The sequence below is a fragment of the Mesoplodon bidens genome (assembly GCF_964165515.1).
Source record: "Mesoplodon bidens genome assembly, chromosome: 4".
Taxonomy (NCBI): Eukaryota; Metazoa; Chordata; class Mammalia; order Artiodactyla; family Ziphiidae; genus Mesoplodon; species Mesoplodon bidens.
Window position 1 is genome coordinate 52,329,246 of NC_138160.1, and position 14,626 is coordinate 52,343,871.

General features: G+C 35.2%; 1 protein-coding gene across 2 annotated transcripts in view; it reads left to right on the forward strand.

The window, feature by feature from the left end:
- The window catches only part of RNF180 (ring finger protein 180), a 277,857-nt gene that overhangs the window by 223,797 nt on the left and 39,434 nt on the right, over nt 1-14,626 (forward strand). For both annotated transcript variants that reach the window (XM_081232400.1, XM_081232401.1), the window contains one exon: nt 2,081-2,206. In XM_081232400.1, the coding sequence (XP_081088526.1) occupies nt 2,081-2,206 (126 nt within the window). The remainder of the gene's footprint in view (nt 1-2,080; nt 2,207-14,626) is intronic.

A 14,626-nucleotide genomic window follows, 5' to 3' on the forward strand; every position in this document is an offset into this window, starting at 1 on the left:
CATTTTAGAGCATGGCAACAAGCTCTCCAGAAGGAGAAGGTGGAGAGGAGAAAGAGAAGGGAGGGGAATAAGAATTCTTGAGTTGCAAACTCTTCACCTTGGTTTATATCATCTCCCACATGAAATCATTTACCCACCACACTGGTCTTACTTTTAAAGGCATTTAGGAAGTTGTGAGTCAATTTGCCCTAGAGTTAATTGTTAATACCACTTATAGGATTTTTAATTTCTCAGAAAATACCCTGAATTACAGTCATCACTGCTTAAGGATAAGCCCTGCAAGAATTGTTACTATAAGTGAATGTGTTGTAAGTCATTTGATAATCTCTTCCATTCTCTTCATCAGTATGAATGGCACTGATGAGTCCTTTTAACCAGGTAGTAGTGCCATGACCATCTTATACTAAGGGGCTCTTCACAGGCAGTGGGCAGAGTGGACATGGATAAAACAACTGTGCACTGCTGCAGAAAACACTGTGAGAATATCCAACCTGAAATGATTTAACTATTGAACATATGAAGGATAAAACATTCACTAGCCATAACAACCTCCAACATACACAATGAGTACACAGACTATGAAATTACTTTTTCTCTATCTTGTGTGCTTTAATTACTGGCCCTTGGGTGTAGAATGGGGAAGGGAGTTAAACAGAGTTGCGGGTTTAATACTTAACCTCCCTTGCTTGGAGTGGTCTGTTTTTTACATTGTTTCTTTTGCTGTTAAATGTAAACTCTGAGAATCTGTTTTCCCTGTGAATTGCTTAAGGAAAGAATCAATCCTGGGGAGTAATTAGGAAAAATAGAGATAATTTGATGTAACTGGTTTGAGCAGAAGCTCAAAGCCTGAAGGATGGAAACAGAGAAGATAGTACAGGAATAATTGTGGGATGAAAGTAAGAAGGCATCATTGATGGAAAGACTACTTTATTTCTCAGTTAGTAACCAGCTCTACACTGGCCTCCCTGAGAAGAACTTCTCCATCGAACAGTTCAACTCGGATCATGCCTTGCTTTCACTGGCTCGTATCCAGAGACTCTTAAAGTGAATGTATGTGGGATCTAGTTCCCCCACCAGAGAGCGAACCCCTGCATTGGGAGCGCAGAGTCTTACCCACTGGACCACAACTAAGAGCCCGCATGCTTTAACTAAAAGATCCTGGGTGGGGCTTCCCTGGTAGCGCAGTGGTTGAGAGTCCACCTGCCGATGCAGGGGACACGGGTTCATGCCCCGGTCCGGGAAGATCCCACATGCCACGGAGCAGCTAGGCCTGTGAGCCATGGCCGCTGAGCCTCGGCATCCGGAGCCTGTGCTACGCAACGGGAGAGGCCGCAACAGTGAGAGGCCCGCGTACGACAAAAAAAAAAAAAAAAATCCTGCGTGGTGCAGCTAAGACCCGGCACAGCCTGAATAAATAAACAAACAAACAAATAAATAAAATTTTAAAAATAAAGTGAATGTCATCATATGTGATCTTTGATTGGTATTCGTTTATTTCAAATGAATATTTTCCTTTTTAACTCATTAATAATTTTCTGAAAGGTTGAGAATTTATTTCTACATCTTTTAAACTTCTTCATATCAGCAGCGTTAGCGTCTGAACAGTCAACCCATCACGTGTGGATGAAATAAAGAGACTATGACGTAAAAAGTTCTAAGGATTTTTCCTTTTCATTATCACTCCTGAGCCATGATTACACTCTAGTTATTCTATTGCTACACCCATAACACGTTTCCCCCCTTTTTCTGGTCTACCTGTTTATTTCCATCTTTTAGACTGCAGTCTTCTTGAGGGCGGGGCTATGTCTCATTCATCACTGTGTTCTCAGTATCTGGTGTAGTATCTGACATAGGAGCTGCTCAGTAGGTGTGTGTTCTATGTGTAGGCATATCAGAGTTGCATCAAATTCAGAGGAGTTAGGTTTGCTTGGGTTAAAAAAAAAGATGACTCTACTTTTGTCTTCACTGTCTTAAAAGATCTGAATTTATTATCAAAATACTACAACAACCATTTTTCAGGTTCTTGCCATTTTATTCAAATTAATGTTTAAAAATTCTATTTTCTTTTGCTTTACCCTAGAACTGAACAATGCCACAAAAACGTTCTTTACTAAAGAATATTTGAAAAGAAAACAAAGCTTTCAGAAATCCAGCTCTGCAAAGTGGCCCCTACCAAGCCGCAGAAAAGCATTCCATCTTTTTGGAGGTAAGGAAGATAATGCAAAAAAAAAAAAAAAAAAAGGAAGAAAAGAAAAAAAAAGTCTGGTGACATGGTCCAAGGTCTTTTTTAAAGCTGTTTTCTTTCTGCCTTAGATATATTAGTAGAAAAATATTTCTTCACTGGTCAATTTTAAGTAAGGATTTTGGTAAGTAGCCTCTTACTGAAAGCTACAGGTGTACATATGAAAAAAATGGAGACTATACAGTAAGAGCAAAATCTGAGAAAAACTCATGATTAAATTCACTTTGCCTTGATGTCGGTAATGTTTAATATGTAGATAATGAACTCAAAAGTAACAGATTTAACAAAAGCTATATTTGACAAAAGCATTGGTATTCCTTATAAAGGTTTTGAATAACTCATTATCATAATTTAAGTTCATTTCATTTTATTGGTGCTAATCTCAGCTTTATTTTAATAAATTATTTCTCTTTTATTGAAGTATAGTTGATTTACCATGTCATGTTAGTTTCAGGTGTACAGAAGAGCAATTCAGTTTTAAATATGTATGTATATACATATATATATACATATATATATATTCCTTTTCAGATTCTTTTTCCTTATAGGTTATTACAAGATATTAAGTCTAGTTCCCTGTGCTATACAGTAGGTCCTTGTTCGTTATCTATTTTATATATAGTAGTATGTGTATGTTAATCCCAAACTCTTAATTTATCCCTTCCCTGGCCCCTTCCCCTTTGGTAACCATAAGTTTGTTTTCTTTCCCCTTTGGTAATCATAAGTTTGTTTTCTATGTCATGGGTCTATTTCTGTCTTGTAAATAAGTTCATTTGTATCTTTTTTTTAAGATTCCACATATAAGTGATATCATATGATATTTGTCTTTGTCTGTCTTACTTTACTTACTACGATAATCTCTAAGTCCATCCATGCTGCTGCAAATGCCATTATTTCATTCTTTTTTATGGTTGGGTAATATTCCATCATCCATAGATAGAGATACACACACACACACACACACACACACACACACACACACACCACATCTTTATCCATTCATCTGTCAGTGGACATTTAGGTTGTTCCCATGTCTTGGCTATTGTAAATAGTGCTGCTATGAACATAGGGGTGCATGTATCTTTTTGAATTAGAGTTTGTTCCAGATATATGACCAAGAGTGGGATTACAGGATCATATGGTAACTCTATTGTTAGTTTTTTAAGGAACCTCCATACTCCATTCTCTATAATGACTGTACCAATTTACATTCCCACCAACAGTGTAGGAGGGTTCCTTTTTCTCCACACCCTCTCCAGCATTATTTGTAGATTTTTTGATGTGAGGTGATACCTCATTGTAGTTTTGATTTGCATTTCTCTAATAATTAGCCATGTTGAACATTTTTTATGTGCCTATTAGCCATCTGTATGTCTTCTTTGTAGAAATGTCTGTTTAGGTCTTCAACCCATTTTTTGATTGGGTTATTTTTTTTTTATATTGAGCTGTGTGTATATTTTGGAAATTAATCCCTTGTTCGTCACATCATTTGCAAATATTTTCTCCCATTCCGTAGGCTGCCTTTCTGTTTTGTTCGTGGTCTTTTTTGCTGTGCAAAAGCTTTTGAGTTTAATTAGGTCCCATTTATTTATTTTTGCTTTTATTTCCATTACTCTAGGAGATGGGTCCCCCAAAAATATTGCTGTGGTTTATGTTAAAGAGTGTTCTGTCTATGTTTTCCTCTGGGACTTTTATAGTATCTGGTCTTACATTTAGGTCTTTAATCCATTTTGAGTTTATTTTTGTGTATGGTGTTAGAGAATGTTCTAATTTCATTCTTTTACATATAGCTGTCCAGTTTTCCCAGCACCACTTACTGAAGAGACTGTCTTTTCTCCATTGTATGTTTTTGCCCACTTTATCATAGATTAATTGACCATAAGTGGGTGGGTTTATTTCTGGGCTTTCTATCCTGTTCCACTGATCTATATTTATGTGTTTTTGCCAGTACCATGCTGTTTTGATTACTGTAGTTTTGTAGTACAGGCTGAAGTCAGGGAGTCTGACTCTTCCAGCTCCATTTTTCTTTCTCAGGATTGCTCTGGCTCTTAATGTATTGTTGGAGTCAGTTTGCTAGTATTTTGTTGAGGACTTTTGCATCTGTGTTCATCAATGATGTTGACCTGTAATTTTCTTTCTTTTTTTTCTGGAATCTTTGTCTGGTTTTGGTATCAGGATGATGGTGGCCTCATAGAATGAGTTTGGAAATGTTTCACTTTCATACTATTTTATTTTAATATTTTACAAGTTGTCCCACAAGTTTAGGACAAGTAGAAAGTGTCTGTGCTTTAGTATAGAGTGTCTCATGCTTGTACAGTGGACAGGAATACTTATTTCTGAGTTCATGTCTAACTAAATGTATGACCTCAGGGATATCGTAGAAACCTCTTCTTTTGTTTGTTTCTGATCTGTAAGATGGTAATAATTATATATTCCTAATTAATATAGTTACAAGGATCAAATGAGCTGATGTGAAAGCACATTCTAAATTATAACTAATTATACTATATAGATATAAGGAATTATCAAATTAGGGCAAGGCAATCTCTAATACCTTTTTCATCTTTGAGAATTTATTATGTGTAATGATGATCAGACAGTATAAACATAAAATGTAATTTTGTCTTTTATAAAACCATGGTCTCTCAGAACATGGACTACTCTGCAGTTTTAGTATTTACCCTTATGATGTTTTTGGGGGGTCTGATTGGAGAAGCTCAGATATGGGGAACTCTGATCTTCAGGGAACAAGAGGGACTTCTACATAAGAAGACCAGTAAGATCAGTACAGCAATGATGTAAACCAAAAGGAGGTAAAAACAGAGCCTTGTATGGTTGAGGCAAAAGATAAATTGAATTACAAAATCCTCAAGGTTTGAAGAAAGTAGTTCAAGGACAAATGTAACTTTATACAGTAGTTTGAATGAAGAAAGTTAGTTTAAAGACATTTTATAAGTACCTACTGTTCTATAAAGTGGTAAGTAACTATAGAAACCCATTGTCCATAGATTTGGTATAGATACATTTTAAAATATATTACATTTAGCCCAAAATGTAATGTGAAATTCAGTCTTACTTAAAGGATTTCATGCCAAAGAAGAGAAAATTTATTATATGAATTATGTGCTTTAAAAGATTCCTTTGTATCCTACCTTCTACCCTATACCCACATTTTAAAAAGAATGAGTCACTTTTCTGATAACCCCTCAGTATCCTTTGTCTTTTTGTACTCTGGGGTACTGAAGCTATAAATTAAATATTTGCTTCTTTGGGATTTAATCTTATTTGTCCTCCCCATAGAAGTTCCACAGAACTTTAACTTTTTATAAGTTTTTATGGAGGAGGTTCAAAGTAGCTTTATTATACAACCTAACTTAAGCAATATATTACTATCAAGAGCTCAGCTATGCTAAGCAAGGCTCAGCCAAAACTGAAAGAGTTAAGCCTTTAATCACTTGGTACAGTGGTGTAAACAAGAGTGTAAAACCGGAGGAAATGCCAACCTCCCCACCCCCAGTATTCTATTTTCCCCCATGGAACAGTGCACTCATCCAGGGTCAGGTGGACCAGGACAGATGTGGGGGTAATCTTACTGTTGAGGAGGCCCCGAACAAAAGGCCTTGGCACTTTCATGGGCCCTGAGGGGTGTGTATGTGTGTGTGTTGGGGTTTTATTTTTGATGGGGGGAAGAAGGGAAGACTAGGAGTGGAAAAGTACTGGGTACTAATTCAGAGTGGGGAAAAGTATCTTTAAGGTTTCTCCCTAATACCCCTCTAAAGAGGTCTCAGCAGAGATCCAGAAGAAGCCCTCTGCCCAAGCCCTCAGATAAAGGACTCAGGAATGCAGGTGCTGAGGAACGTAAATATATGAAAGAGCATCACAGGCCAGAGACCTGAGACCTTGATTGCAGCTCCTTCAGAGATTGTAATGCACTGGCTTTACACCAAATCTGGTGTGGGGGACAGCTTTCTTCTGTGATGCCTACCAGGTAAAGCCTCCATAATTGCCTATGGTCAGGCCTGAAAAGCCACACATAGGATTTTAATCACAAACCAGACTCAATTACCAGTATTACCGAAGCATCTTCTGTACTTCTTCTTTGTTTGCTTCCTGCCTCCCCCGAATTTTGTATTTATCATTTCTTTGCACAAGTAAGTATACATATGTATACTTAATCAATGTTATTTAATTTTGCTTGTCTTTGAACTTTTGCAGGGGTAACAATGTATGTATTCTATATTTGCTTTTTCACTCAGCATTATGTTTCTTGGATTTGTCTTTTCAGTGAGCATAGCCACATTCATTTATTTTTACTGTTATACTATCACCCACTATGTGAATATGGTACAATTTATATATTCTCCTGTTGATTAACAACTGAGTTTTCCCATTTTTTGTTTATAAACAACACTGCTATAAATATTATTTTCATCTCTCCTGAAGCATAAGAGTTCCTCTAGAATAAATGCCAGTAGCAAACAGCTGGGTCATAAGAAAAACACATCTTTAATTTGACTACCTAAACCAAACCATTTTCCTAAATGACTGCTGATCTATCACCAACTTTGTTTACCACATTTGATATTTTCAGTCCTTTAGATTTTGCCAGTCTGATAGGTATAAAATGATATCTCACTGGGGATTTAATTTCACTTTCTCTAATTACCAGTAGGGATTGAAAATAACTTTATATGTGTATTAGTTATAGAATTCCTTCATCTGTGAAATTTCTTTACAAATTTTGTCCATTTTCCTATTGATTGCATTTTTCTTGTTGATTTTTGAGTTTTAAAATATTTTCTGCTGACTCCTTTTTTAATTATTTGAATGGCAGCTATCTTCTCTCATTTGTGGTTTGCCTTTTCACTCTGTGATATCTTTTAATGAATTGTAGTTCTTCATTTTCTTTATCATCTTTCTGGCATGTACTATCTGCCTTAAGAAATTCTTCTCTATCCCCAATGTCATAAACATATTTTCCTGTGTATTTTTCAAATATTTTCAATTTTTTAAAAAATATTTTATTTTTCAAATATTTATATTTCAAATATTTTCTAAATGATTTGTGTTGTTGATATTTTCTGGGGTTTGGCAGGGACGAGGGTTGTGTTATAGGGTAGGGATCCAGTCACTTAGGGATTTTTTCCTACTTAATTTTTTCCAACCACCATTTACTGAAAATAATTCATTATTTTCCCCACTGATTCACAGTGCTAATCTGTTATATTTTAAATTTCCATTTGTGTGAGTCTATTTCTGAGGTCTTTATTTGGTTCCTTTGGTCTGTATGTCAAATCCTGTGCCAATACCATACTGTCTCAATTACTGGAGCCTTGTAAGAAGTTTTGATATCTCCCTTCATACTTGTTTTGCTGCATGAGTGTCTTGGCCTTTTTTTTTTCTTTTTTTTTTTTGGCTCTTTGAATTTTAGAATCATCTTGTCAAGTTCCATGAAAACCATGTTGGATTAAGGGAAGAAGTTCCTATTCAATGCATGAGTCAATGTGGGGAGAATTGACATCCTAATAATAACTTTCCCCATCCACTAACTGGTATTTCTCTTCTTTTATTTAGATCTCCTAAATCTTTAATGTCTATAATAAAATGTGATAATTTCCTTTATAAATGTTTTATACATCTTTTGGTGAGATTTATTCACATATATTTGCTATGTTGTTATCCTCTTTTCTCCTCCTCTGAACCTTGATTGCATATAGTTGCTCCAGTCCCACTTCTTAATTAATGGCTACCATCATCACCAGTCCACACACTCATTTGTTTCCTTTTATCCTCATATCCTACTTTCCATTATATTGAGTTTATTTAATCTGTATCTTTTTCATTGTTTTCTTAAATTATGTTTATTGTTGTTTTCTGTGTGTATATTTTAATTTACGGGAATAGTGTCATTATATATTGCACTGTTTCTTATCTTTTTCATCTAGCACTAGGCTTTTAGATGCATCCAGGTGGCTGTGTGTATTTATAATCTGTGGGTTCTAAATAATGTTCTCCTAAGGTGTGCATCTACCACATTTTATCCAACTATTCACTGACTGGAACACAGAATACCTCCAGCTTCCTGCCACTGCATGTAATACTAATGAATATCCTAATGTGGACCTTGTCAAAATTTGTTTGGCCTATAGACTCAGGAGCAGAATGTATGGGTCACAGAATATGAACATACTTAACTTGAGTAAATAATGCCAACAGTTCCCCCAAATGACCAGTATCGATACCTATTAACAGTGCTTGAGGGTTGGAGGAAATTAGAACTATGGAAAATGACGAGCGTTGACAGAGAATGGGAATTAGGAACGCTCAGTATTGACTTAATTTGCTTCTATCTGATCTCTAGTAGTTTAAGATCCCTACAAATGCTCATCAGTCTTTTGGATTCCTCTTCTGTAACCACTTTTCTCATTTTTCTAAGGGGGTTTCTGCCCTTATCAGTTTTACAGAATTTCTTGTATATTCTACATATTAATCCATTGTCTGCTTTAGACACTATAAATCTCTTATCCCATTTTATTATCTGTATATTAAGTTTGTCCATGGTGTTCTTCACTGAAAGAAATTCTGAACTTTGACGTAATTAAGTCCACCTTAAGTTTGCATTGTCATTGTGTTTTGAAGTTTTAAGAAGTTCTTACCCATTCCTAGGTCACAAAGTTTTCTGCTTAGGTAAAACTATGAAGTTAATATTAAAAAACCTTTCTCATTTAGGTCTTTATCTAGAATCTACCTCTTATCATGTGTTACAGAGGGTTCATGTCTTTCTTCAAATTATAGCCCCCTTTTCTGAATATTAAATAGTGATGATGGGTTTTGTTAATTATTCCCTGTTGCTGTGTAGAAATGTCCTTTTGGGATTTTGATCCCATATTCAGCAACCTTACTAAATTACCTTCAGTTTCATTATTTATAGGGTTTGGGGGGCTTTGAATGAAGACAATCATATCTGTCTTGTATGTAAATAGAGACACATATCTTTCAAACTAATACATATGTTTTTTCTTCTTTTTCTTCTTGCCATACTTTCTGAACGAGGACTTCTGTTTGATTTTGAATAGAAAAACCAATAGCAGCATCTGTGATATTAAAAGGAATATTTTAATGTTTGCCATTGAGTAGAATTGTTGCTCTGCATCTTGGGTAGATACCGTTTATCAGGTTTTAAGAAAGTTCCCATCTGTTCCTAGTTTTCTCTTAATCTCTTTCTTGAATGGATTTTTAATTTGGGGACTTTTTTCAACATTTTTGAAATGACTATAATGGGTTTACTTCTTCAATCTGTTAATGCACTGAATTACATTAATAGATTGTAGGAGATTTTCTAATGTCAAACTGCTGCTGTGTTCTTGGGAAGAACTCAACTTGATCATTTTTGTGCATTGGTAAACTTGGTTTGCTAATTCAGGCTTTCCCCACTATGTGAAAGTAGAGCATTCCTGTGAAATTTTTCATAAGCCAAAAGGGGTAAAGCAAAGAAACAATTACCTTAGGACACATCTTGCTAATGGATATACAAAAGAAACTGAGATAAAGCACAGATGCTCACAGACACAGTTCATACTATGACAGCCTGATGCTGAGATGTTGGCTGTAATCCTGGGGAAGCAGCTTGGTGGTGCCACTCTGCCTGCTGGGCGTATGTGCTGCCTCTATGATGGCTCCCTGCAAAACAAACCTAAAATTCTTTTTTCGATTTTCCTCTTTTTTCTTAAAAGCCAAAATCCTTTTCAGATTTCTTTCAGTTAGTGAAAAGAGGTACTAGTTTAGGCCTTTCGTAAAAACAAAAGTGGCATAAAGTGAACTTTTGAAAAGCAGGGTATACCACTTTTGCTTGAGGTTATTTTTTTTTAACATCTACATTTATGAATAAGATTGCCCCTATGTTTCCTTTTTCAAAATGTCTTTGTTTTCTCAATTTCTTTTTTGAATCAGTTTATATAATTTATCTTTTTGCTAGGAATTAATTTTTTCTGTTTTAAAAATTTTTGACAAAAAGTTGTTCATATCATTTAATCTCTCCTGTATCTATAATTCCGTTCTCTTTGTATATTAATATTATTTACTCATGCCCTGTTTTTTTCCTGATGTTGCTAGATATTTGTAAATTTTATTATTCTTTTTAAATAATGAATTTTTGAAATTGACTATTGTATCTTTATTTTCAATTTCATTAATTTCTGCTCTTTATTAAATCCTTACTGCGATTTTTGGATTTATTCTGTCCTTTTAATACCATATTAAGGTGGCTTTCTAGGACATTAATTTTTATCCTTTTAATTTTTAAAAAATTATTATTTAAGGTCATAAATTTCCCTCTCAGTAATCTCAGTAATATATTGTATGCCGTATTTTTGTTATTCTTCATTTCTGATTATTTTTCATAAGAATAAAGCACACTTAATTCAATATTTATTGAATCATCTTGATTAAAAATAATGAAATTGTACAAAATTAGGATCATACTTGAAAATTGGTATCTGTGATATCCATATTATACCACAGTACTCAACATACCATGCCATCCATGCCATGTTAATTGTTTTCTCAAAATTGTTTCTTTTCAGCTTAATTTTCAGAAGTTGGTAGAAGGAAGTAAGGTGGGAAGGTGGGGGATATAATTGGAAAGAATAGACATTGCCATAGACGCCTTTGGCTCCATACAATTAGTGTTCTTTCCACAAAAACAAAACATTTTAACATAGTTTTAGATTTCTTAATTAGTGAAGTTCATATCCTCTTTTGAATTCATTCAGCCATAAAGCTCGCTCACACTTACCTAGTACAGACCCATCCCTTTCACCCTGTCAAGTAGTGTCTTAGAGATATTGATGAGTAAGCAGACATGTTTTAATTTTTTTCTTACAAATACATATTTTATGTGTTTATACATAAAATGGGTTATGTGAAAAGGAATGGAAATACTCTAGATAAATGTGAGCTAGCACTGTACATCTCTTATCAGATACCAATTACACTGCTGACTCTGTCAATCTTGGTTCCTTCCTCTGAAGTACCTACTGTTTCCAGGCGTTGCATCCTCAGTTTATCAGTATCTAACTGACATGATTTTCAGCCATGCCATTGGTTTCCTAAGAAACCAATTTTACATATGTGTGTCTGTGTGTGTGTACATATATGTATATATACACACATATAAATTTAACCAACTAAGAGGTTTTACTAAGACCTTTTTGCCAAAAAAAAAAAAGTTGTCCACAGTGTTGAATTTTTATTTTCTAAATACATTCAAGTCAAACGAAATAAAAGTCATGATTTAAAATCCAATGTGTTAATTTTTTCTGGCAATAACAAGAACATGCAGCTGAAGTGAAGGTGTTAGAGATATGTTTATAACAAATCCATTCATTTCTTGTAAAAGCCTGGGGAATTGTTTTATTTGCTCATTAGTTCATCTGAAGGTGTTAGATTGATTCTGCAAGTTTAAACATGCTCAGTATAAATGAAGGAATATTCACATGGAAAAAATGCTTATCTCTAATAGAGAACAAAACAGTACATGATCAAACAGCAGGAATTTAATATAACCCAGAAATCTGCCTTCTCAGAAAGTTGGAGGTAAAATCAGAGGGATTTTAAAATATGTTGTAGACGTGGTGCTGTCTTTTAGGAGAAAGTTTGTTAACCTTTACACTTCTTCTGAAACTACAACGATTTTATTCACAAGATAATTTTTTGAAAGGGCCTAAGAATTCTGTCTTTTTCTTTCTATTTATTTTCTAATGGGAGAATCAGGCCCTGTTTTTGGCATAGGGTTTACTGATGAGTTTAAAATTTCAAAGCCAAACCAGTAATAAGCCTTACAATATCAGAAACTACTTTAAAAACAGGTAGTTACATGCAATCCCACTAAAATATAAAATCATAGATTCTAAAGAGTTAGAGAAGATACATAATGTAACTTCTCCAATCAATACAAGAACAGCCTCAACAATCATCCTTGGAGATGGACGTCTAGATTCTGCTTATCACATACAATGACAGGGAGCTTACTACCTGAAAAAGTAAGTTTGTCCATTTTAACAACTCTTTCAGATAAATTTCTGTGTAAATGAAATCTGCCTTTTCACAGTTTCCTTTTATTGGTTCAAGTCTGTTTTAATCTTCCTCCATAAGACTGTTCTTCAAATATACAAAGACATATATGATATTCTCTGGAAGTCTTTATTCCACACAGAATATATCCACATTCCTTCACCTGTTCCTCATGGAAGCTGGTTTCTAGGTCCTGGTTGCCTGTTTTAGGGATAGTAATGGGACTGGAAACCGTGTCAATTGGATACTGATAAAATAAATTGAGGATGCAATGCCTGGAAATGGTAGATATTTCAGAGGAAGGAACTAAGATTGACAGAGTCATCAGTGCAGTTAATCCTGATAAGAGATATAAGTGCTAGCTTACATTTATCTAGAATATTTCCACTCCTTTTCACGTGACCCAGTGTTATTCTGGTGTTGGGTCATGGAATTCATAGTCTTTGTCTAAGGCTGAATAATTCAATTGGGCAATGAACTCAAAATTAAAACACCCTTTTCTTCTATATTAAGTTTATGATTGAACCAAATTATAATACAAATTGTACACTTTGTTCAAATATCAGCACTTTATAACTGCTATTTTTTAAATTACCAGAAGTTTTATCCACCACCCCCCCACACACATAGATACAGTCTCTTACACACATAAATTCTACCCCCTTCATGGTTTCACATGTATAGAAGTTGCTTTATTAATCCCATATGAAGTAGGATGTTGGTAGGAAATGCTACCTTCATTTACAAATACTTGCATACATAACATAAATGCATACATATGCCTGTACATGCCCACTCACTAATCACAGGACCACTGAAATTAGCACTGGAAGCAAATTCTTATGCTGGTAGAGGGTGGCTGCATCTGACCTTGACCCTGAGCTCACAGTTTTAATACTGTGCTTTCCCATTACTAATGATTTCCCTATGTACCCTGCAGAATAGATGACACAGAGTTAAAACGTTTAAACATATAATAAGGTGACTTTGGCACTTGATGCTGAATTTTTTGAACCTTTGATTAAGAGAGACCAGAAAGGAAGTGAAAGAACACAGCCAAATTCAAACTGGACTGTCAATGTCTAAAGACTTCAGAAATGTTCAAGTATTCTAAGGTCTGACCACTGTATGACATTGTTAGGGCAGTAGGCAATATGTGTATTCACTGTGAATTATCCTGGAAAATTGTGGTCAATCTTGGAATAAAAAATGAAGGTTGAGGAGATGGGACTTAAGAGAGGTAATGGAAAACTTCCTGCATCTCTGAGAGACCCTCTGGTCACTTTATCCTATTCTATAATCATGATGAGTGGTGTACCCTTGTGGGTGATAGTGGATATGCACCCTAGCATGCAGAGGTGGGCAAGGCCTATAAAGGTACTCTGAGGATGCTTCTGGGTTTGTGCAATGGCTGCATGTTATTCTTTGTGTTTATTACACCTTTTATCCCAAACAATCAGAACATGTTGTGAAAAATTATAGCAGATGTCCACTATGCTGTGGACCTGTTACATATATGAGATGCAGAGCTATTATCTCTTAGTTCCGCACTGGAGGAGTAGCAATCTCATTTGATCATCAGCAACAAAGTTGAAATTGACAGATGAGGAAACCTGGTTAGAGGGATGCATGGGACCTGATTTTGAGCACAAAAATAAGAAAACAGCCACAGAACTCTGAGAAATGCAAGGAAAAACACAGGTCAGGCTTATTATTTCTTACAATAACAGCAGTGGAGATTTCTTTCTCTAGGATATAGAAGTTATACTAAGACACATTAGGATACAATAAGTGATGGCAAGTCATCACCCTCAATGGCAATATCTGGGAGTAAAGTGATGAATTAGAAAAATTATACTTTTAAAGAAATAAAAGATCTATGGAAGGCTAGATAAGTAAAATTCCAGTATGGGGCGAGTCCCCCAGGAAAGCAGATACTGCCAGCTATTGGCTTCTCTGAGAGTATTTTCTGAGTCTGGGAATTATCTGAGGATCAGTCTTGCCATAGGCAGAGGACTCTACTAGAGGAAAGAGAAATCAGCTGAGGTTTTGACAACCATATGGACATGTCACGTAGGAAGAAGAGTCTGAACATATCACCATATGAGACATTTGCTGAGAGCTGTGGCAGTACAAGAGGCTAAGCAGTTGGCCCAAATGAGCAAAATGAATCTCCAACAATCTCACAGAGTTTAGAAATCAAGCCATAGTGTAGAGAGGCCTACAACAAACACATAGTAAGAATCCTCCTTAAGACATTTACTGTATTTTAAACCCATTTAGGATGGAAGACAAAGGAGTTACTTTCACAAC